Raw genomic sequence first — 24,371 nt, 5'->3', positions numbered from 1 at the left:
TAAATTTCAGACAATATACAAATCTGAACAGGAGCTTTCTCTTGATGAAGCAAAGTTACCATGGAGAGGGTGGCTTCATTTACAGACATAAAATCCTGGAAAACCTACAAGGTTTGTTTGTTTGTATGATTTGCGAAAGTGTAAATGGTTATATTTCCAATCTAGAAATATACACTGGAGAAAGAAAAAAAGCTTAAATACACTAGTATCTCTGTACTTTCTCCTCACCTTGGCATGTGGCATCACATTTATGAAGACAATTATAACAACAGTACAGCTATAGCCAAAACACTTCTAGGAAGGAAAAAGTGTTTGTGTTCCAATACAAATCAATAGAGCTCTCCCTCAGTGTTTACAAACAGAAGCCAGATCTCTAAACAAAGGTGATACTACATTCTGAAGACAAGGTGACATTTTGTTGCAGATATGGGAAGATAAAAGGGAGGTGAGAATAACAGTTCACAAAATGTACATGGTTGCAACAGGGAAAAACCACAAGGGGAAATTGTACAAAAACCAAAATGTATTGTGATGTACAATACATTTATGAAATGTGTGGAGAGAGCTGATCTATACATTTCATGTTGTGGGATAATGCAGAAAACCAATAAATGGACAAAGAAAGTAGTTTTGTTTCTAACAGGTTTTGCTCTATTTAATGCATACAAAGTGTACAGAAACCTAAATCCAGATAGTAAACAAATGAAAGTTTCTACAAAAAGTTGCAAGAGTCAGGACAAGTGAACAAGAAGCAGACGTAGCAACTGTGGAGTAAACTGAAGCAATCCAACCTTCAAAATCGAGCCCCTGCTAAGGGTCCACTTGGTTGATTGTCAGGGAACATGAAAGAACATACTAGTCAGACTATTGTAGGAAGTGGAAAAAGAAATATCCAGCTCAGTCTTGCAGAATTTGCACTGCACTCTATTAAAGACCTGAAACAATATACTACTGCCAGTTTTGTGAAGTACCATTACATAAAGGCGTGTTTTTCCTGAGGTATCGCACCCTTCAAGAATATTAGAACATCATACAAACATGTCTGCGAGTTCCATCAGCATCAGGCATTAAGTGCAGCTATATTCAAATAAGGAAGAAGTGCTCATTTCACATGCTGCTTATGAAAATTGCCGAGAACTGCAACAATAACTGTGGTGTAGCAGCCAGTATGCAATGTGTTAAATTTAGTACCTTTTCCTGCATTATTGGCCAGGATATCTGAACACCATGCTTTCTTTTCTCACTGAACCAAACATATAATACTTTATCCAGTGTTTTATTTCTTGCTTTCTTTGTTGTAATATGACTCAAAAAACTGCCCTTAGATATCATTTATTTTATTTTTTTCTTCTTCCAGTCTGGCACAGTTAATCAACTGGATGTCTTTAAGAAGTTCTCCTTTGTCTATTTTTTTGGTTCTGCCAACTTTTTGTTCATCAGAATGATCACTTTCCTTTGCTTTGAAGCCATTTCACTCGCACACACTCAAAGTATGGAAAGAAAAGAACAATACTGGTACAGCTTCTTACCACTGTAGGGAACAGATCCACACGGGCTGTACTAACAGGAGCTGGAAGCGTGCGACTGGTGATTTCTCGAATTAAAAAAGGAAGAGGAAACAAAAATGAATCTGTTTACCCAGAAATCCAGATTAATTAGGGACGGATAAGTGAGGTTCATGTGTGTTCTTAATAAGCAACAATATTGCAGGGCATTATTGTCGATAATATATTCCGTAGAACGGCTATTATGTGGTAGTGTTCCTTAATAAAAAGAGTGAACTTCTAATATCAGCACAGGAAAATAAATGTGCAGATGGAATGACAACAGTTGTGTTTACTAGAACTTCACATGAAAATCCCTGATATTCAACAGATTGAGCTTGAGGGTTACAAGCCTATGTCGTCCTACTGTACAACCAGTAAAACAAGAGGGTGAGTGATGATGGATGAAAAAATGGGAGCGAAGTCCCAGCTCCCACAGTTTGATGAATCTACCATTGAATAGCTCATTGAATGCTGTGCCACAAGGGTGGAGCAGGAAAAACACGAGCTTATAGTACTGCCAGTGTACAGGCCACCAAAGAAATATCTTACTTTTTGTAAAGCAGTTGGAGACACATTCTGCCAGCTTATAAAGACTTAAATGGTAATTGATAGTGTTTAGGAGCTGTAATGTTATTTTTTTTGGTTAGGACTAACAACGGAAACCTGAACTCCCTGAAAAACCTGCCAAAGAATTATTTGAGACGCAGCATCCTTCAGTAATTCAGTAGGAAAACAATGCCCTATGTTTTATGTGACCATGATACTCTAGTTTCTACAGACCAGTTATGATAAGATCATTGGAGAAATATATTTTTATTACAGAATTGTAAGCAACAATTCTTTTGCCATAACTAGAGAGAAATTACAGGATGAGAGTTGTGAGGCAGATGATGCGGATGGAAAATGAAACTTTTGTGAAACTACATTCCTAGTCTTCTCTTCCCATAAAAAACATAAAACTGAACAAAGCAAGGACAAGGGGTAAATAAATCCTGGTATTCAAGAACCTTGTGTGAGGGGGATTCACCTAATTCAGAAGACAAGTTTTTGTGCATACACAAAGTAGTAGTTTGCTAGTGCCCCATTAAATCTTTACTACCCCCCAGGGGGTCCACAACTCTTTTGTGGACACGTGCGTAGCGAGCACGGGACCCCGAGCTAATGTGGCCCTCCTTCCTTTCCGGGCTGCATACCTTCCCTTTCCGCATCCTTCCCCGTCCCCCATCTTCGCCCCCCCCCCCCTCACCTCTGGCTCTTCCCTTACCTTTCTCCCCCTCTGGGAGTATAGTTTGAGCCTACGTCCGGAGACGGACGCTCGAAACTGTTCCAAATTCCTTGATTTCTACGCTTGCAAGTCCTTGTCCTTCCTCTGTCCTCCTCTTTTCCTTCCCATTTCTCTTTGCCCTTTTCTCCGCTGCGGCGTTTGAGACCCCCACTTCTTTCCTTTCCCTTTCTCTTTTTTCCTCCCTGTGCGTGTCTGAAGGCCGACCCACGCACTTCCATGCGTAGCCGGTGACGGGGTAACGCGTAATTCCCCGCCCCGGGTAGACAGGTAGGACACGTACGTACCCCCTGGTAACGGCCAGGCCCAGGGAGGGGTGATTACCCGAGCTGATACCTTCCGAAAGTGCCGATTGGTCCCTCCGTCCGTTTGTCGGGAGGTGTGACCTGAGGTGTGAACAATCACCTAAGGCGGGTGTGCCCTCAGTGAGGGCCCCCACAAGGGAGGAGCGTGCCATCGGAGATGCCGGTAATCGTGGGGGATTCTTCCGCAATGGTTTCCTCACCTTCCACTATGTCTGCTCACAAACGTAAGTTCACTGAGTCTCAGCCACAGACGGTTCTTCCATCGTTGCCACAGTTCCTTGTTGTTTCTCGGTCTGACGAAGGTCACGACTTCTCCACGGTCAACCCTTTCATTATTCAGAAAGGTGTCGACGCAATTGCAGGTCCTGTAAAGTCTTGTTCCAGATTACGGAATGGCACCCTGCTGTTAGAAACACACAGTGCCCTCCAGGCACAAAAATTGCTGCGTACTTCTCTGCTCCACACCTTCCCTGTCCGGGTGGAACCGCACCGTACCTTAAATTCCTCGCGTGGAGTCGTTTATACACGCTCCCTCGATGGATTGTCTGACGAAGAAATTCAGCACTACCTGTCTGACCAGGGCGTAACGGCTGTTCATAGGGTTACGAAAAGGGTTGACACGAAGATCATTCCAACCCGCACTGTCTTCTTGACATTTGACAAAGTTCAACTCCCATCGAAAATCAAAGCAGGCTATGAGATAATTTCTGTTCGCCCTTACGTCCCAAACCCTACGCGTTGCTATCGATGTCAGCGGTTCAATCACACCAGCCAGTCCTGTTCCAATCCGGCCAAATGTGTTACGTGTGGCAAGGATGCCCATGAGGGTGTTTGTCCACCTCCATCCCCTCGCTGCATCAACTGTATGGGTGACCACGCTGCTTCCTCTAGAGATTGCCCAGTTTTTAAGGACGAAAAGCTCATCCAGGAAATAAGAGTGAAGGAAAAGGTGTCGACCTTTGCTGCTCGAAAATTATTCGCCAGTCGACAGCCCACCGTGCCTCAGACAGGCAAATACAGCACCGTCCTTGCTTCCCCTCGGCCAACAAAGGAGGCGGCCACGCAGACTTGCGACCTCACCTTTAGTGCCACGGTCGTCCGATCGGCCAGCGCAAAGATCGCCCGTTCAACTTCACCACTTTCGCCTGCCCACTCTATGGCTCACCCTTCGTCGGGTTCTGCTAAATCTCGAGCCCAAAAGTCAGACACCAAGTCTTCGAAGAAAGAGCATACTCGTGAAGAGTTTTTACGTACGGCAACTTCAGCACCATCGGTTCCTCCTTCATCTAAACCTCATACTTCCAAGAAGGCTGCAAAGAAACCCAGTTCCTCTCCTTCTCCGCCAAGGCGTGTCCCATCCACAGCGCCACCTGGCGGAAATCGCCCTCGGCCGTCTTCTGTGTCGCCGAGGCGCACTGCTGGTGGCCGGTCAACCGGTCGATCGCTGGTGGCAGGAGCTGCTCCTGACCAACCTATGGATCAGGATCTTCTGCCTTCGGCTGAATGCCATTCCCTGCTGTCGGTCGCAAGCTCTGAGCAGTCGTTGAGTTGACAGCACCCTTGGTCACAATCCTCCATTTTCTGTTCACCCTATGTCCATTATCCACTGGAATATCCGCGGCATTCGAGCCAATCGGGATGAATTGTCGATCCTCTTACGATCCTACTCGCCGGTCATCTTCTGTCTTCAGGAAACAAAGCTGCGTCCTAATGACCGCTTTGTTTTCCCTCATTTTCAGTCCGTCCGATATGACCTCCCCTCTGTGGAAGGCACTCCAGCCCATGGAGGACTCATGATTCTTCTCCATGATACTCTCCATTATCATCCAATCCCCTTAAACAGTTCCTTCCAAGCTGTCGCCGTCCGTCTTTCCCTTTCTGGATACACGTTCTCTCTTTGTACTGTATACATTCCATCGTCCACACCAATGGCACGAGCTGATCTCCTTCATCTTCTTGGTCAGCTTCCACCCCCCTATTTGCTGGTTGGGGACTTCAATGCCCACCACCCGCTTTGGGGATCTCCACATCCTTGTCCACGTGGCTCCCTATTGCTAGACGTCTTCCACCAAGCGGATCTAGTTTGCCTCAACACTGGGGTCCCCACGTTTTTGTCTGCCTCCACGACAAATTTATCTCATTTGGACCTTGCGATCGGTACTGTTCCGCTAGCTCGGCGCTTCGAATGGTTCGCCCTTGATGATACACACTCGAGTGACCACTTTCCATGTGTCCTTAGGCTGCAGCCTCAACTGCCATACATGCGCCCGCGACGCTGGAAGTTTGCCCAAGCCGATTGGACACTTTTTTCGTCTCTAGCGACATTCGATGACGGTCGCTTTCCCAGCGTCGACGATGAGGTCACACATATTATAGACGTTATCCTTACAGCTGCGGAACGTTCAATACCACGCACCTCCGAATTGCCCCGGCGCCCCCCAGTTCCTTGGTGGAACGAGGCATGCCGTGACGCAATACGTGAGCGGCGACGTGCTCTTCGCATTTTCCGTCACCATCCTACTTTGGCAAACTGTATCCGCTATAAGCATCTCCGTGCGCGATGCCGTCGCGTCATCCGCGATATTAAGAAGGCAAGCTGGAAATTCTTTATTAGCTCCTTTAACACCTTCACTCCCTCCTCGGAAGTTTGGAGTCGGCTTCGACGGTTCTCAGGCACGCCTAGTTTCTCCCCGGTCTCTGGGCTCACTGTCGCGCATGATACCTTAGTGGACCCCGTCGCAATTTCTGACTCATTGGGTCAGCACTTTGCTGAGATTTCGAGCTCTTCAAATTACCCGCCAGCGTTTCTCCCGAAGAAACGTGCAGCGGAAGTGCGACATCTTGCTTTCTCCTCTCAAAATCACGAAAGCTACAATACTGTTTTCTCCATGCGGGAACTCCAACATGCCCTCTCTTCTTCTCGCTCCTCCGCCCCAGGATCGGATGGTATCCATGTCCAAATGTTGATGCATTTATCAACCCATAGTCTGCGTTACCTCCTTCGCCTTTATAATCGAATTTGGACCGACAGTACTTTTCCCAGACGATGGCGGGAAGCTATCGTCGTTCCCATTCCGAAACCTGGAAAGGACAAACATGTCCCCTCTAGCTATCACCCCATTGCTCTCACGAGTAGTGTCTGTAAGATTTTGGAGCGTATGGTGAATTACCGTTTAGCTTGGTGGCTGGAATCACGCAGTCTTTTAACACCTGCCCAATGCGGATTCCGAAAGCATCGCTCTGCAGTTGACCATCTTGTTGCTCTCTCCACTTATATCATGAACAATTTTCTCCGGAAACGCCAAACGGTAGCAATATTTTTTGGTCTGGAGAGAGCATACGATACCTGTTGGAGGACAGGCATCCTCCGCACACTGTTCTCTTGGGGCTTTCGAGGTCGGCTGCCCCTTTTTCTTCGCGAATTTATGGCAGAGCGCACATTTAGGGTGCGGGTGAACACTACTCTCTCCCGTACTTTCTCCCAAGAAAACGGGGTACCCCAGGGCTCCGTGCTGAGTGTTGTACTGTTTGCCATCGCTATAAATCCAATTATGGATTGTCTCCTTCCTGATGTCTCGGGCTCCCCCTTTGTGGACGATTTTGCGATCTACTACAGCTCTCAACGGACCAGCCTTCTTGAACGACGTCTTCAAGGATGTCTCGATCGCCTCCACTCTTGGAGCCTCGAAACCGGCTTCCGTTTTTCTCCCAGTAAGACCGTTTGTATTAATTTTTGGCGACGCAAGGAGTTTCTTCCGCCCTCCTTACATCTAGGTCCTGTCAACCTTCCGTTTTCAGACGTCACTAAATTCTTGGGTCTTATGTTTGACAGAAAACTGTGCTGGTCCTCCCACATTTCCTATCTTTCGGCTCGCTGTCTGCGAACGCTCAACACCCTCCGTGTCCTGAATGGTACCTCCTGGGGAGCGGACCGAGTGGTCCTTCTCCACCTCTATCGCGCCTTAGTGCGCTCGAAATTGGACTATGGAAGCATAGTCTACTCCTCTGCTCGGCCGTCTATTCTTCGGCGTCTCGACTCTATCCACCACCGTGGATTACGTTTAGCGTCTGGAGCTTTTTACACTAGCTCTTTGGAAAGCCTTTATGCTGAGACTGCTGAACCTCCGCTGTCCAATCGGCGAGCGGTCCTTCTGAGCCGTTATGCTAGCCATCTGTCTTCCATGCCTGCTAATCCAGCCCATGACCCTTTTTTCGACGCCTCCTTTGATGTAGGGTATGCAGGCCGCTCCTCCTCCCTACTACCCCCGGGAGTCCGCTTCCGTCAACTGCTCCATTCTCTTTCCTTCCGCTTTCCTAAAACCTTCTTGACAACTTGGGGTACAGCACCGCCTTGGCTCCGTCCCCGGATCTGTCTGCTCCGTGATCTTTGTCAATTTCCCAAGGATGGTACACCTTCACTTGTTTATCGTCGGGCATTTGCTGCTCTATGTGCACAAATGACGGACGCCACCTTTATTTACACCGACGGCTCGAAAACATCGTTGGGTGTAGGGAGTGCCTATATTGTTGGCGACGCCCCAAATCACTTTCGGCTTCCCGACCAGTGTTCGGTTTATACTGCGGAGCTTTTCGCTGTTCTCCAGGCTGTCCACTACATCCGCCGCCATCAGCGGATACAGTACGTAATCTGCTCAGATTCTCTCAGCTCTCTCCTCAGTCTCCAAGCTCTTTACCCTGTGCACCCTCTGGTCCACCGGATTCAGGACTGTCTGCGCTTGCTCCACCTGGGGGGCGTCTTGGTGGCGTTCCTCTGGCTCCCGGGACACGCTGGTATCTGTGGGAATGAGGCGGCTGATATAGCAGCCAAGGTTGCAGTTTCTCTTCCTCGGCCAGCTATTCAGTCGCTTCCCTTCACCGATCTACGGAGCGGTTTATGTCGCAAAGTTGCTCATTTATGGCATGCGCATTGGTCAACACTGCGGGAAGTGAAAGCCCTTTCTTGCGCTTGGACCTCTTCCTCCCGAACGCATCGTCGGGAGGAGGTAATTTTAGCTAGACTCCGGATAGGGCACTGTCTTTTTAGCCATCGACATCTTTTAAGCGGCGATCCTCCCCCACTCTGTCCCCACTGCTCTCAGCTGTGGACGGTAAGACACCTTTTAATTGAATGCCCCTATTTTAATCCGTTACGCTCCCGTCTACAGCTATCGCCTGATCTATCGTCGATTTTAGCAGATGACACGCGCTCAGCCGACCGCGTTCTCCAGTTTATTAGTGACAGTGAAATGACGTCAGTCATTTGAAGTTTTATCGGGGACCATCAACCCCTCTCTGTAGTGGACTTTTAAGCCTTGTTTCTGCTTTTAGTGTCTCCAATTATTTGAGTTTCATTCCCATTTTTGCTGTTTTCCATTTTCAGTTTTTATTATTTCCTCAGTCACGGACCGGGCGCTAATGACCATAGCAGTTTTGCGCCCTAAAACCACAAAAAAAAAATCTTTACTAGTGCTTATTCACTGTATTGGCTAAAGATGTATCTTTATAGCACAAGATATTTTAATCCCAGATGTCAGCTGCTGCTTCACATGGTGCGAAGTGTAATTTCCCCTGACCAGTTATGAAGGAAGACTGAATTTATAATTTTTCAGAAACATTTATAGGAAATAATTTTTTTCATTTAGTGTGCATTTTGGTGCATATTAACCCATTGTTCAACTAGTAAATTCTTGCACACCAGTGTAACTGCTACGTCTAAGTCCATGTCCATTCTCTGCAAATTCAGTATCCTCTATTAGACTTAATACGTGTCCAACACACCTGAGCAGTATTATACGATGGGGCACACAAGCATTTTGTAATGATCATCTGGCTCCCCAGTATCTTAGTAATGAACTAGTCTGCCATCTGTTTTACCTATGACTGAGCCAATGTATTTTGTATTGAAGGTATTTATATCAGTTGACTCTTTGCTGTAGTCATAGGATACTAAGCTTTCTCTTTTCATGAACTGCACTATCTTACATCTGAATATTTAAAGCAAGGTGCCGTTCTTTATACTACTTCAAAATTTTATCAAGTTAGAATTTGATACATCCTTCCAATCTCCCCATGTGCAGAGGTGGTAGGTATACATACTTGTACTATTGGGGATGATTTTGGCTTTGTGTATATCTTGGAATTGATACTGCATTCACTACACTGTTCAGAAGAGTTTCACATTCCTATATTCCTATTTAGTAGTGGTCACCCCTATTTCAGTTTGTGTTGATAACCCTGTGCTCATGTGACCAGACATTCTGTGCTTTCTCCCACTGCACTCCACTAATTCCCATCATATCTAACTTCAAACCATCCATTTCTGTATTGATGACAAACCTATATGCTCGGTTAAGGTATTTGTCATTGCACACACTGAACTGTTGCCTTATTTGTTTTCTTCCCCCCCCCCCCCCCCCCCCTTCCGTCCTTCCTGTTGACTATAACCTCCAGATTGGTTCCTGCCCAAAGACTTGAGTGGGACACTTTTTTACTCTTCAGAAATATTTCACCTGACAGGTTGTCATCGTCACTAAAACCATACAGCAGAGGTGCATATCCTCAAGAAATGACTGTAGTTTCCCCTTTGCTTGTAGCCATTCACAGTAACAACATAGCAAGGTCATGTAAGCTAATAGTACAAGGCCATATTATTCAATCGCCCAAACTACAGTTCCTCCAACTACTGGAAAGGTTGCTTGTGCTGTCCCCAGATATTCTTCCATTGCAGCTGGACATACATTGTGGCTGTGTGTTTCATTGAGGCATGCAAGCCACTCACTTTGACAAGGTCAGTAGTTCATGTGGAAATAGGGGCGTGAAGTAGTCAAAGAATTTGGAGGAAAATGAAATATTGTTGTGGAGATTGTGGTTGCTTTTTTAAATATGCACTTAATATCACACCAGTCTGGACCTCAGTAACTGTACACTTAACATAGTGTGTCACTACATAATTAACTAAATAAATGTATGGTTTCTTGTCAGTTCTGGAAACTTGCAACAAGAATTGGATGATGGCTGGTAGAAAGGATTTGGCATATAATTGAGAAAAAATAAGAATAACAAAAGTGGGAAACTGTTTTGATTACCATGCCAAAATGATCTTTGCAAGAGGTATCAACATCAGTAATATGTATTGGCATTCCAGCATCTCAAGAAGTCAGGCTGCTGAAAGCTTTAGGTAGTGAGTAGAACCATGTCTTGTGAATGTAAGTAGCATCTGTTGTAGCTTGATATCTTCATTAAATCCAACTAAAAGCTTATCATGGTTACTTTCACTTGTAGGCTTCTGTTGGGGACTTTTTCACAACTTCAATGCAAAAGGAAGTCACTGATTGATGTGAATAGCACACACGGCAAACTGGACAATATTTTACTATATGAAGATTTTAGAATTTACTTACAGCACTCTGGACTATGAATGTTGTGAGTCAGACTCCCCAAACTGCAGGAGCGGTTATCCTACTGTAGAATTAAATGTTTCAGTCCACAGTAGGCACCCTGTGTTCAGCTTCACAACACTTCTGATGTTGGTCATCTATGGAAAACAGACTTATTTTGAGTCAATGGAGCATTTATGCATTGATCATTCAGCCTCAACAACATTCTACAACCTTTTATTTGTTGTTCAGCTAGCTCATCAAATGCATGAGAAGCAATGAAGAATTAATTGTTTTTGTGATAGAGCACCAAAGGTGCTGTATTAGGCAGGGGTAATACTAAACATTGTGGGCATAGATCAGAGATGGTAGAGACAGTGCCGCATTAAACTTAGATATCAATTTTTATTCTCAGGAACATCAATCACAAATGTGTTACATAAAGAATTGCACTTCCTTCCTATGAGATTTGGATTATACACTCCCAGAAGTCAAATACACCCCATCGTTCTGGAAATGACCATGAGTAGCAGTGATGTTGAAGGAACTTGAAGATGCCAAATAAATCTTCCTGGCTCTTGAAATAAAAACTGGCTAGAAACCTAGGTGCTTCGTGCACTAATACACTCTTGATGCCCCTTATGTGAGGAAGGATTGTATATTCCACAGGTGATAGCAAAATAACATGAAAAGTCGGGTCATCTTGTGGCTCACCTGTGCTGTAGAACCCAGGAAATTGTTCACCAACTTCCTGCCTGGATTCAAAATGTTTCACTCCAGCCTGCACAATGTAACACCTGGAACACACTAACTTCCTCTGTGCTGGTAATACCTTGTAGTGTTGTATATGTAATTGTGATTGTGTTTCTCTCAGTGAAAAGTAATTATGAAAGCATGAGGTTTTTTAGCCACCTCTAACATGGGTTCAGTATGCAGCTACTCTGTATAACATGGCCTATCTGGAAGGTGGCGCATAAGAAATTTCACGTGTAGGCCATAGATAGGTGTATTTTTTAAACACATAGTACGAAAATATGTGCGATACAATATTTTCCATTAACTTGGTGACTGGTGATTTCAGATAGGAGTCCATTTTATTGTGATTTCGTGTTAAAGAATGATTTATTGTATGTGGCATCCACAACACAATGTAAATCTATTCCAAGCAATTAATATTATTAACCATTGTGATGAATAATTGTAAACAGGTTGATTAATCAATAGAAAATATATTTAACCAGATGTATAGGTTAAATAGTTTCAAGTGGATGTATAAGTATAACACCATGGATGATGCGTACTCACTAAAACAAACAAAAAGCCACTTACAGAGCACAATTTAACATTGACTCTCTCTTCTTTTGTGTTACCTTTTATCTGTTAGTATTTTTCATTTGTAGAAACTGTTGTGTATGAGCTGGAGGCTATTACCATGATAGACGAACAGCAAAAAAGTAATGGTATAATACTAAGCATATTCATTATATCTCGTACACAAATCTGAGGTACCTCAACCTTCTGACCAGGTTGTATCTTGAGCCAAGTAACCATTGTCTTGGTATTACTGGCCTCTTTGGCACTTCACTGTCTGTCCAAACCTGTGTAATTATTCCAGTGTTTTGTGGTGCTTTCTTGCAGTACAGCATAATCAGACATGTTTTGGCACGCTATTCTCAAAACAAGTGATTGTTATGATTATACACTCCTGGAAATTGAAATAAGAACACCGTGAATTCATTGTCCCAGGAAGGGGAAACTTTATTGACACATTCCTGGGGTCAGATACATCACATGATCACACTGACAGAACCACAGGCACATAGACACAGGCAACAGAGCATGCACAATGTCGGCACTAGTACAGTGTATATCCACCTTTCGCAGCAATGCAGGCTGCTATTCTCCCATGGAGACGATCGTAGAGATGCTGGATGTAGTCCTGTGGAACGGCTTGCCATGCCATTTCCACCTGGCGCCTCAGTTGGACCAGCGTTCGTGCTGGACGTGCAGACCGCGTGAGACGACGCTTCATCCAGTCCCAAACATGCTCAATGGGGGACAGATCCGGAGATCTTGCTGGCCAGGGTAGTTGACTTACACCTTCTAGAGCACGTTGGGTGGCACGGGATACATGCGGACGTGCATTGTCCTGTTGGAACAGCAAGTTCCCTTGCCGGTCTAGGAATGGTAGAACGATGGGTTCGATGACGGTTTGGATGTACCGTGCACTATTCAGTGTCCCCTCGACGATCACCAGTGGTGTACGGCCAGTGTAGGAGATCGCTCCCCACACCATGATGCCGGGTGTTGGCCCTGTGTGCCTCGGTCGTATGCAGTCCTGATTGTGGCGCTCACCAGCACGGCGCCAAACACGCATACGACCATCATTGGCACCAAGGCAGAAGCGACTCTCATCGCTGAAGACGACACGTCTTCATTCGTCCCTCCATTCACGCCTGTCGCGACACCACTGGAGGCGGGCTGCACGATGTTGGGGCACGAGCGGAAGACGGCCTAACGGTGTGCGGGACCGTAGCCCAGCTTCATGGAGACGGTTGCGAATGGTCCTCGCCGATACCCCAGGAGCAACAGTGTCCCTAATTTGCTGGGAAGTGGCGGTGCGGTCCCCTACGGCACTGCGTAGGATCCTACGGTCTTGGCGTGCATCCGTGCGTCGCTGCGGTCCGGTCCCAGGTCGACGGGCACGTGCACCTTCCGCCGACCACTGGCGACAACATCGATGTACTGTGGAGACCTCACGCCCCACGTGTTGAGCAATTCGGCGGTACGTCCACCCGGCCTCCCGTATGCCCACTATACGCCCTCGCTCAAAGTCCGTCAACTGCACATACGGTTCACGTCCACGCTGTCGCGGCATGCTACCAGTGTTAAAGACTGCGATGGAGCTCCGTATGGCACGGCAAACTGGCTGACACTGACGGCGGCGGTGCACAAATGCTGCGCAGCTAGCGCCATTCGACGGCCAACACCGCGGGTCCTGGTGTGTCCGCTGTGCCGTGCGTGTGATCATTGCTTGTACAGCCCTCTCGCAGTGTCCGGAGCAAGTATGGTGGGTCTGACACACCGGTATCAATGTGTTCTTTTTTCCATTTCCAGGAGTGTATTTGTCAACAATTTGAAACTTTGGCAGCAGCTATGTGTATTATGAAAATAGGAGAACTACTTTTGTGTATACTTGACATCACTCAAGTATGGGGGCAATCTGTACCAAAATGAAATACAGATATAAAAACTTTGACACCCAAGATGGCTAACAACAATTTTATTTTTGATGACTTGTTCCAGCAAATTTATGTTGCCATCATCAGATCTGTAAGAGTGCACCCCACAGCACTTGGCAGGCACATACAGTCACCAATTCAAGTGCTAGCCAAGTCTGACAGTCCTTCACTTTGCTAATGTGACTGCAACTGGTGTCACCACTGGAGCAAAGCTGTTGAAATATATGCAACATACCTTGTGCAAATACCCCTCAATACATCTCCATCATATGTGTAATTTATCAAGGCAAGTTGTAACACATCATTCCAAGTGAAGAATTTGATTTACTGCCACGTCAGTAATAAAACAAAATTTACATAATACATCATGCATATTGGATTGAATGTACAGCCTCCTGTTCACAGAACTAATTCTTCTCCTGTACTAATGCCCCAGAATGGAATTTTACTGGGTATGTTAGTGAATGTGGATTACTCCATGTATGATCTGTCACTAGACTGCATTTGTGTACCATCTTTACCTTACAAATAATTTTTCAGTCGCCATTTTTGTTTTAAATTGCTTAAGTGGATATGCTACGCAGTGCTTCTAAACTGTTCCATGTGACTTCTCGTTTTGCATTTGGGGCGGGTGCTGAAAGCAAGCTCTGGTCTATTTACACTGCCGAAATGACAATCAGATTTGTGATAAATATTCTGCATTATAACAGCAACGTTTCCACTGTGTGATTACTTACATAATTGAGTGTGAGTGCAGATCACTCATAACTTGTAGCTCACAATACATTGTAACGTGTACGAGGGGTACCCAAAAGCAACCGAACAAATTGTTTATTGGACATGGCTTTTATAGTACCGTGTTTTGGTGCTAGGAACACACAGTGAACATTCTAGAATCAGTAAGCAGACTACTGTCACTGAAGGGCAGAACTAGTTTCAGCAGGGTTTGTTGTGATAAATGTTTTGTGTGATTGTAGTTTCTGCAATGGCTGATTTTTGTGAACAGTGTATGGTGGTGAAATTCTGCATTTTTCTCTGAGAAAGTGGAACAGAAACTCTTGAAATGTTAAAAACGACATACAAGGATGATGCTATGTGGGAAAAGTAAAGTGTTTGAGTAGTTTTCTCATTTCACAAATGGTGAAATGTCAGTTGATGAGAAACCTCACTCCGATCGTTCTTCCACGGCCCAAACACGTGACAGTGTTGAAAACATTCATGCAGTCACCATCAAAGATAGATGACAGACCATTGAGGACATTGGGGAACTGTTGAGTGACTTGGAGTTCAGTGCAGCAAATTGTGAGAGAAGATACGGGAATGAAAAGGGTTTCTGCCAAATTTGTCTCACAGCTGATGACTGCTGAGCAAAAACAAGGTCATGTGGAAGCATGCTGTTCTGTGAAAGAAGAGTCCAGAAAGAGATAAAACATTCTATTTAAAAATTATCACAGGTGACAGAACTTGGGTGCTATGCTTATGATCCAGAATCAAAGCATCAATCAAGCCAAAGTTCCTCACTCCAACAAAGCACGTAAAGTGAAATCAAACATTAAAACAATGCTGGTTTGTTTTTTCTGTGTGAGAGGGGAGTCATCCAGTTTTCTCTGCAGGGTCACACAGTTGACCAAACTTTCTAATTGAAATTTTCGGAAAAATAGCGCAACGGTATCCAGCAGAAGCGGCCTGATTTGTGACAGTTGTGTGATTGAACCCTGTCTGCATGATGGTTCTTGACCAAAAATGGTATGACCCCAGCTCCTTAATACTCATCCGACCTTAACCCCTGTGACTTTTTGTTTTGTTTTGTACAGGGTTGGTTTGAAAAGTTCTTGGAATCACCACGAGAGGTCAGTGCTAGTTGTTCATGTAATATTAATTGGACTGTTGCCTGTAAACACGTGCCACCTCAGTGCTTTTGGAAGAGAGCTGTGGCGGTGACGTGGCTCTTTTGTTGTTCCCACGTAGTGATTTGTAAGGATGGAAAAAATAGAGATTTTACCAGTTACTAAGTACTTTGTAATGAAAAGTATAAAAGGAAAGGACATTCATGCTGATTTCTAGAATACACTGGGGGACTCTGGCCCTTCATATTCAACTGTTGCCAAGTGGGCAAATGAATTTAAATTTGGTCAGGAGAGTTTAGATGATGACCCACGCAGTGGTCAGCCAAGATGTGTCACTACTCCAGAAATCATTGCAAAAATGCACAAAATGGTAATGGAGGATCGCCGATAGCAAGTGCGTGAAATTGCTCATGCTTGCCAGATTTCATCTGAAGTTTATATCAGATTTGAACTGAAGAATTAGAAATGAAAAAATTACCTGTAAGATATGTGCCACGGCTCTTGACTCTGAATCAAGAACGCGTGCAGTCACCATGGCAGAGTTACACAAACTAAGGTATGAATTGTTGCCACACGTGCCTTATTCTCCTGATATGGCTCCATCACTTTTCTCTCTCCTCCCAAAAATGAAATTTTTTCTTGGTGGACAAAGATTCACTTCAAACGAAGAATTGATAGCTAGAGTTGACATCTAATTTGTAGGCCTGGAGGAAACTCATTTTCGAGATGGGATCAAGGTACTGAAACAACATGGACAAAGTACATTAATCTACAAGTAGACTACATTGAAAAATAAAAAAAAGGTTTTAGTGATCTATATTCCGAGAACTTTTCGAACCACCCCGTAGAATGAAGAGAGATGTGAAATGGAAGTGTTTTGCTGATGTTATTGATGTGGAGAGCAGAAATATGGGCACTGTTAAACACCTGAAAGACGAATGTAAACAATGTTTTGAAAAATGGAAAATACAGTAGACAAGTGTATTGGAGCAAGTGGAGGATACTTTGAAAGGGATTGAAGGTTTGTGCATAAAATGTCAAATAAGTTTAAAAAATGTATTAGATTGGTCTCCTTTTGGCAGGCCCTAGAATGTATAATGCATTGTCGTTAGACAGAATGACACTTCTCATTGCATTCCTCAGTTGCATTGTTTACAGTTTTGGCAGTGCTCCTTTTCTCTAAGACTTCCAAGGTACTGCCAAGTTGCAATGCCAAAGTATAAGTGAGCCTCCAAAGCCGGTGGAGACACCCATATGCTGTCATGCCTTGCTGCTATGCCATGATGAATGCTTTGGCATCTATTTCCACTTGCATCAAAGAAGAACACGCACAGTGGAACATCCCACACTTAACATCTACCTGAATAACATTTCAAGTTTTTTATGAACATCTTTCATCAGCATAAGAGGATAAAAGTGGCACATGTTAATCCAGACAAACCCATGTTACGCCATCCATTTGAATCCTGACGTGGCGCACAGTTTTAATGTGCCAAGTAATTTATGATTCTTTTCAGTAGAAGAGCTAATGCATACAAGAGTTTTCTTGTACAATATTTGTTTAGAAATTAATTTCCATATCATACGGTTCATAACATGGTACTGCACACAATTGAACATCACACTCTTCAGATTGAACATGTGCTCCTCTTATTTACTTTCCATTGATGTCTTTTGCTCCAACACACTTGGCAGTGTCTATTTCTTCTCAGTCGAAGAAATATGTTTAGTAAATTGTCATCCCACTAATCATGTTTGAGCTGAAACTTTGCCGAGAGGGAGAATTGAGAAATGGACTGCATTTTTAAAGTAAGCTCTCAATATGTTGCATTTGGAAGTAGTCTCCCAAATTCTTCAGATTTTCGTGTGCAAGAAGTATTAATTCAGAGCTGCAACACGCATCAGATGGCAGTTACATTATATTATATTTTCAGAGACAGTGTCCTCATTCTTGTGTCATTTTCTTTGAAGATAACTTGTAGCTGTTTTTTTTTTGTCTTCAGTTCATTGTAGTTCATCACTCTAAATACTATAAATTGTGTAAACATTTTTTTGTCTCATCACATCACATTCTCCTCTGCAAAAAGTTGCAACTTTCCCTTCCTATGTTTTACCTCCCTCAGACTAGGTGGTATTGCCTTTGTTACTTATAACTCTGCCAGTACAGTCAGGGCTTTCAGAGACAAGAAAACCAGATAATTGGGGACTTATACTGTGTGTAAAAATGGTAAGTAACTTTAGATGAAAGAGGGTATCCACTATATTGGGGCACAAATGCAGTGTATTATAGTGTGTATATTATAAAGTGACATAAATAGCAACTTTCTCGTTATTGTACAAGCATATTTTATTGCCACGAGTGTGGTTATTTTGTATATATTATTTGAGAGAGAGAGAGAGAGAGAGAGAGAGAGAGAGAGAGAGAGAGAGAGAGAGAGAGAGACCTGCTCTTTCATAGTAAGAGACTAGTCAATATATAATTCTTGTTTGGGAAAAGGCTTCTCTTTATCAGGAATATTTTCACATTTTTTGATGATGGGTTGTTTGTAATGGTAACTAATGAGATGAACAAATGTTAAATACTTCATAACTTCACATGTGGGCACATTGAAATGATAGTTGTATATGTGCAAATTAGTACCAACAAACAGTGGCAAAATGCATTTGTTGATTGCACTGTTATCCCTATAAGGCATTGTGCAAGTACCCTATTCAGTAATACATTTTGAAATGTATTACTCAAGGAAAGGAATTCTTGAAACGCCAGGAATTTAGCAGGAATATAAACTAATATTGAAATGACGGAACTCCAACGGAAGACAAAATCTACATCAAAATATTACTTTTTGGAAAATTGGTGTTTCAAGAATTCCTTTCCTTGAGTAATACACTTCAAAATAAGGTACTTGCATTATGCCTTAAAGGAATAACAGAGTAATCAACTAATGCAATTCCCCTCTGTCTGTCGGTACTTATTCGCACACATAAACAATTATTGTTTCAGTGTGTCCACATGTGAAGATATGCAGCATTTAAAATATTTGTTAATCTCATTAGTTACCATTACTAGCAACCCATCACCAAAAAATCTGAAACCATCAGATGCATTTGTAGGATCTGTAAAATGAATTTTTACACCTGGTGTCCCCATAAATGCAAATGTAGTCCTATCCACACTACAATTAACAGACCACATTATGTAGAACAATGCCTGGAGTTAGCAGTTAGTTTGTTGCTTTGCTATATGCGCACTCCTATATCCATCGTTAAAGTCCACATCGTCATGAGTTTTCTATTGCTTCAAGAACTGTAACTGGACCATTTATTACCACTTTTATTTGTATAATCTTTCAGTGCCTTCATCTTGCAAAGATGAGGATCATGCGTGCTTTGACGGCATTACCCGTTCGTCGAACGTGCAACACACCACTATCTGGCAGCCCCGACTCAGTTCAGAGAGCATGTGCAGGGAGGCAATGGGCATATCCCAAATCCACTTTGTAGAGCACAGTGGAAACACAATAACAGATCCCAGACCCATCGCGTAGGACATGGTCAAGTGGTTAAACCTATTTTTAGAATTTTTCAACACACAGGCATTCTGTTATGTAAATATATGGAATTGGTGTCATACAGTAGCTTTCAGCACTGTATGTTAAAAAAGAATGACATTTCTGCATTGCAATATCTACAAAAAAATTTGCAAGTTAAGTCAGCAGTGATTAAAGTTAATCACTATTCAAATTCCTTTGGCCATTGTATTTATGAAAAGTCGTTAAATTAACAAAATTATAGCCTTTAGGTAGAATACCTTGGTTATTCTATTTCATTAACATTCACTGCCATTGTAATTTTTTTGTGTGCACACTTTCATTACTTTTAGGTTATAGTCATGGATTTTGTGGACACTGAAATATTGTTTTTGTGGACCTCACAAGCAAATATTTAACACTATTCTCCTTATTCTGCAGGCTGATTCAAAATAATAGCGAGAGTTGTGGCATTTCATTTGAAGAAACTGTAAATCAAGAAGTGGTGTACAATGAGCTGGAGGTGGGTGCAGAGAAGTCCCCAGATTTCACTATGGTTGGACCTCATACACATGGATTGACCTCAGTAAAAGATAGCCTATTCAGCATCATTCTAAAATGTAGTTTAAGGAAAAAGGATTTTGATACATTTTGCTGTAGTTTTTGCCTACAGAGCTTTCCTTCAAAATACAAACTCATAATGCATGTCTTTATCCACATTGATGGTGTACAGCCACCTACATATGTTTGTAAGTCATGTGGTGAGGTTTTTCCCAGTCACGTCACCTTAAACAAACATTTGAAAATGAGTGAGAATGACAAAGCTTTATCTCCTGACAATAACAAGAAATTTGACAGCAGCGATGACTACAGAAACAACTTCTTCGAAGGTGATAAAGAAGTGTCTGTCACTAAACAGATGGAGAAGCAACCTTCATCCAAGGAAACTTGTAAAATTTCCAAGAAATCCTTTAATGATATATATGGCAGACATACAACATCTATTACACACAGTGCTGAGGAACAAGATAGATATGATGATTATGGAACTACCTCTGCAATGGGTAATGTTGTTGACCACACTGCACTACTTACAACAAAGACGCAACCCAAATGTGGTGTTTGCGGCAAGTCTTTTACTCAGTCGGGTCATCTCAAGAGACATTCTTTGGTTCACACTGGAACGAGACCACACAAATGTGATATTTGTGGCAATTCTTTTAATCGTTTACATAATCTCAAGAGACATGCTTTGACACACACTGGACTGAGGCCCCACAAATGTGATATTTGTGACAAGTCCTTTACTCTGGTCTGTGATCTGAAGCGACATATATTAATACACACTGAAAAGAGACCGCATGCATGTGGTGTTTGTGGCAAGTCTTTTGCTCAGTCGTGTGATCTCAAGAGGCACATATTTATTCACACTGGATTGAGACCACATAAATGTGATATTTGTGGCAAATCTTTTACTGAGCTGGGTCATCTGAAGAAGCATTTATTAATACACACCGGAACGAGACAACATAAATGTGATATTTGTGGTAATTCTTTTACTGCCTTACATGATCTGAAGAGACACGCAATGATACACACTGGAAAGAGACCACACATATGTGACACATGTGGCAAATCTTTCTCTGTAGCGGGTAATCTTAAGAAGCACATATTAATACACACAGGACTGAGACCCCACAAATGTCATGTTTGTGGCAAATTATTTACTCATCTGCATAATCTCAGGACACATGCATTGATACACAAAGGTATAAGACCTCAGAAATGTTGTGTGTGTGGCAAATCATTTACTGAGTTGAGTACACTGAAGAAGCATTTGTTAATACACACTGGAGTTAGACCACATAAATGTGTTATTTGTGGGAAATCTTTTACCCAGTGGGGTCATCTTAAGAGGCATTCATTGCTACATACGGATTATAAACCACATATATGTAACACTTGATTGAATTAATTTTCTCTAGTCAATGCTCTCAAGGGCTAAACAATAAAGCATGTATAATGAAGGGTACACACGTTTTATTTGTTATGTAAAATTATTAACAAGTGCCAGAATTGTGAAGAAATGCACAGATGTGCGTTAGAGAGACATCAATAATACGACAGTAGGACTAACCCGTCTCAGCAATTTAACGTTTCAGGAAATTTCTGTACTAAATACTACAGATGAGTCACAGAAATTGAATTTTCTTTGTGATTAATGGTGCTATGTTCCTGTCAGACATAGACCAGAAGTTAGTAATATGTGAGGAATAGTTCACCTATGGCAGTAATCATATTGTGTGATGCAGTATTCAGTCGGGAGATATGCTATAGTAGGGTAGTGGTTGATTATTTTTCAATAGGTATTATGATTTAAAAATTTTTGAAGCTGTCTGTATGTATTAGGCACAGAGACAGAAAAAATTATAATATCAATGGCACATCTGTCACCCATACAAATTAGTAGAACACTGGAGAAAGATCACAGAAATGAGAATAGCAGTTATTTTACTCCAGCATGGTTTCTCAATACTAGCACCTGATATACAGTTATGCTGAGGTTTAGCACTAATTCTCCATTATGAAATATGTGATGATAGCAAGCATACAGTAATAAGCCAAACTTAATGACCATCTACTTAATGTGTTGTGCTACATTTTGGACAGAGTGTATCAGTGGTTTTGCATGCTATGGACGGTTTCCAGAAGTATGTTGCACTAGACATAGGTCACACAATTTCAGTTAGTTACAGAACAGTGGTTTGCGTGTGCTGAGTGACACTTGATAGCATTCCAGATGTGCTTCATTGAGGTCATATCAGGTAGATTGTGTGGCCAACACATCAGCATGAGCTGTCATGCATCCCAAACCACTTCAGTGCAATCCTGACCTTGTGACACAGTTATTGTGGTGGATGATGCCATCACACTTGGTAAAGACACTTGTCAGGAAGGGATGCAGGCAGTTGCAATAATGAAGTCCACAGTTTTCATTGTGCCTTGAGGTTCTGCCTCATGTCCCACAAGAGTCCAGGTTAATGTCCCCCAATAGCATAATACAGCCTGTATATGCCTGAATTTGTGCTGTGGTGCCTGATTTGAGCAGCTATTCATCTGTATGATGATACATCTGGACACCACCAATCTGGTGTACCAAGAAACATCACTCATCTAGTCAGGGCATTCATATTTTTGTTTGTGGTCCAATCCTATTTATGACATGTCCAGTGCAGTCAATTGATCATGTTGTAGGATGAGCATGGGCACACACAGTGGTCTTACCTTCTGGAGACCCCAGGCTTAACAGTGGGAAGTAAATGGTGGGCTCTGAACCTCTGGTACCAACACCAGCATAGCTTTTTGTCCTCTGATCTGCCACACATGACTGGCTATTCTGATTTACAGAGGGGGAAGCTTTGGACCTCCGTGTACTTTGATGAGGTGGGGACATGCTAGAACTTGTTGCAAACATTGGTTTCACCATCCATCAACCACTTCCTGTAGATGCTCACAACAGTAGCACATTGACAGCCAGCCAGCTTCACCACTTTGTGGTGCTTATTTCTAGGTGCCAGGCCATAACTGTCAGCTTTTTGTCAAAGTCAGTCATGTCAGTGAATGTATAGTTTTGCAGTCCATATCATCACCAGAATATTTCCCCATTCATTTCTTGTGTGCATATATATGTTCCTTATCGATTCACTTGCAAAATGCTGCCAGGTGGCATTTGATCTCCTGGTGGGCAGTAATAATAGTATTTTTGCTCATCAGTGTATCTTCACACACACGATTCAGTTGGTAAAATGTGTATTCTAACAATTTTATCATGCTTGGTTGGCTTTTATACCACTACACTACTTTCTATTAGAGAGCTGTATTTCTCATTTATATTGCAAAGTTCTGCACATGATTCATGTATTAGAGTTAATGAAGATTAGTATCATGCATCAAAACTTTTAGTTATTTGTTCATTGTTTAATGGTGTGTAACCTCTACACAAAAATAAATAGGTCAACAACTGCACCATCTAGTATTAGACTCCAGTTCCAGTTGCTTGTATGTGGTGGTGTAAGAAAATAACCAGAATTATTTTTTTATGTTCTAAAGCACTGACACTTGAGATAGGTATTGGAAATACTGGAGATATCTGACCCTGAGTGACATAATACTTTATACAGTCACCTGCCAGAGTGCAGTTGGAGACAAACATGGAAAGTTTAGGGGCTTGTTTACTGCACCCCCAACATGGATCTCAAGTTACAGCAGGCATGTCAATTAGATTTGCGTTCTTCTTCACAAAACTCCATCACAAACATAGGAAGTGTTGGAGGGAGCCTACAAAAGGCAGGCCACTGGGAAAACAAGTTTTTGAGTGGCAAGAACGATTTTGGAAGGATAAAAATGACCTTTGCAGATTCTCCACACCCCGAAAGGCACTCACTTTGAAGACTGAAACCAATGTCCACATGATTGATGTCATGTTGTTGGAAGACCATCCTTGATTCTTAACAAAGATTGCTGAGATTATGAACATATCCTATGGATGAACTGAAGATATTGTTCTAGGGTATAGCAAAGTGTGTGCCTTGTGTGATCAGTTTTATAATTTATTTTTATTTCATTTCATGTTCCGTTGATCCTGGTAGCGAGTGAATCGCAATTATATGAAACATGTCAGAGTCTACATAGTTAAAATGTAACTTGTATAAAAAGATACAATGTAAATAAAAATCAACTAAACAACAGCACAATCAATTAAGAGAAATTGTGTTTCATATGTTAAGGATGAGTAACATAGCAATGATATGCAATGTGTCAGATTGTACACAGTTGAAAGATATCTTACGTAAATGAAAGATAAAATTTAAATAAGATATCTGCTAAACAACAGCACATTCAGTTAACAGAACATTTTTGTTTCACATGTTAAGGATGTGCAATATATACAAGAGTCAAGATAAACTAAATATTGCAAAGGAAATAAAAGAATACCAATAAATAATTGTCTTATGCCTATGATAGTACTCAAAATAAAATTAATTATATTAAGTTTACAACACAAATTAAGTGATTATATACATTTTCATTCACATATTCATCAACTGAATATAGATTTCTCTATCAGGTACTCCTTGAGAGTTTGAATGCTGGCAATATTTTGTGAAGGCATTTGGTGTGTGGTGGGAGAGCATTAAAAAGCTTAATGCTGGAGTAATAAGCTCCTTTTTGAACCATAGTA

At 42.4% G+C, this 24,371-nt stretch overlaps 1 protein-coding gene across 7 annotated transcripts in view; it reads left to right on the top strand.

Annotated features, from left to right (window-relative positions):
* The window catches only part of LOC126213306 (zinc finger protein 99-like), a 107,907-nt gene that overhangs the window by 77,232 nt on the left and 6,304 nt on the right, over window positions 1-24,371 (top strand). For 4 of the 7 annotated variants that reach the window (XM_049940990.1, XM_049940989.1, XM_049940987.1 and 1 more), the window contains one exon: window positions 19,571-21,690. The exons of 2 other annotated variants lie outside the window; for them this stretch is intronic. In XM_049940990.1, coding sequence (XP_049796947.1) covers window positions 19,571-21,095 — 1,525 coding nt within the window. In that variant the 3' untranslated portion in view covers window positions 21,096-21,690. Of the gene's footprint in view, window positions 1-19,570; window positions 21,691-24,371 lie in introns of those variants that run through there. One more of the 7 variants, XM_049940992.1, reaches the window with a different exon arrangement.

This window comes from Schistocerca nitens, chromosome 11, assembly GCF_023898315.1.
Source record: "Schistocerca nitens isolate TAMUIC-IGC-003100 chromosome 11, iqSchNite1.1, whole genome shotgun sequence".
Classification (NCBI taxonomy): Eukaryota; Metazoa; Arthropoda; class Insecta; order Orthoptera; family Acrididae; genus Schistocerca; species Schistocerca nitens.
This window is presented reverse-complemented; position numbering and strand designations above follow the sequence as displayed.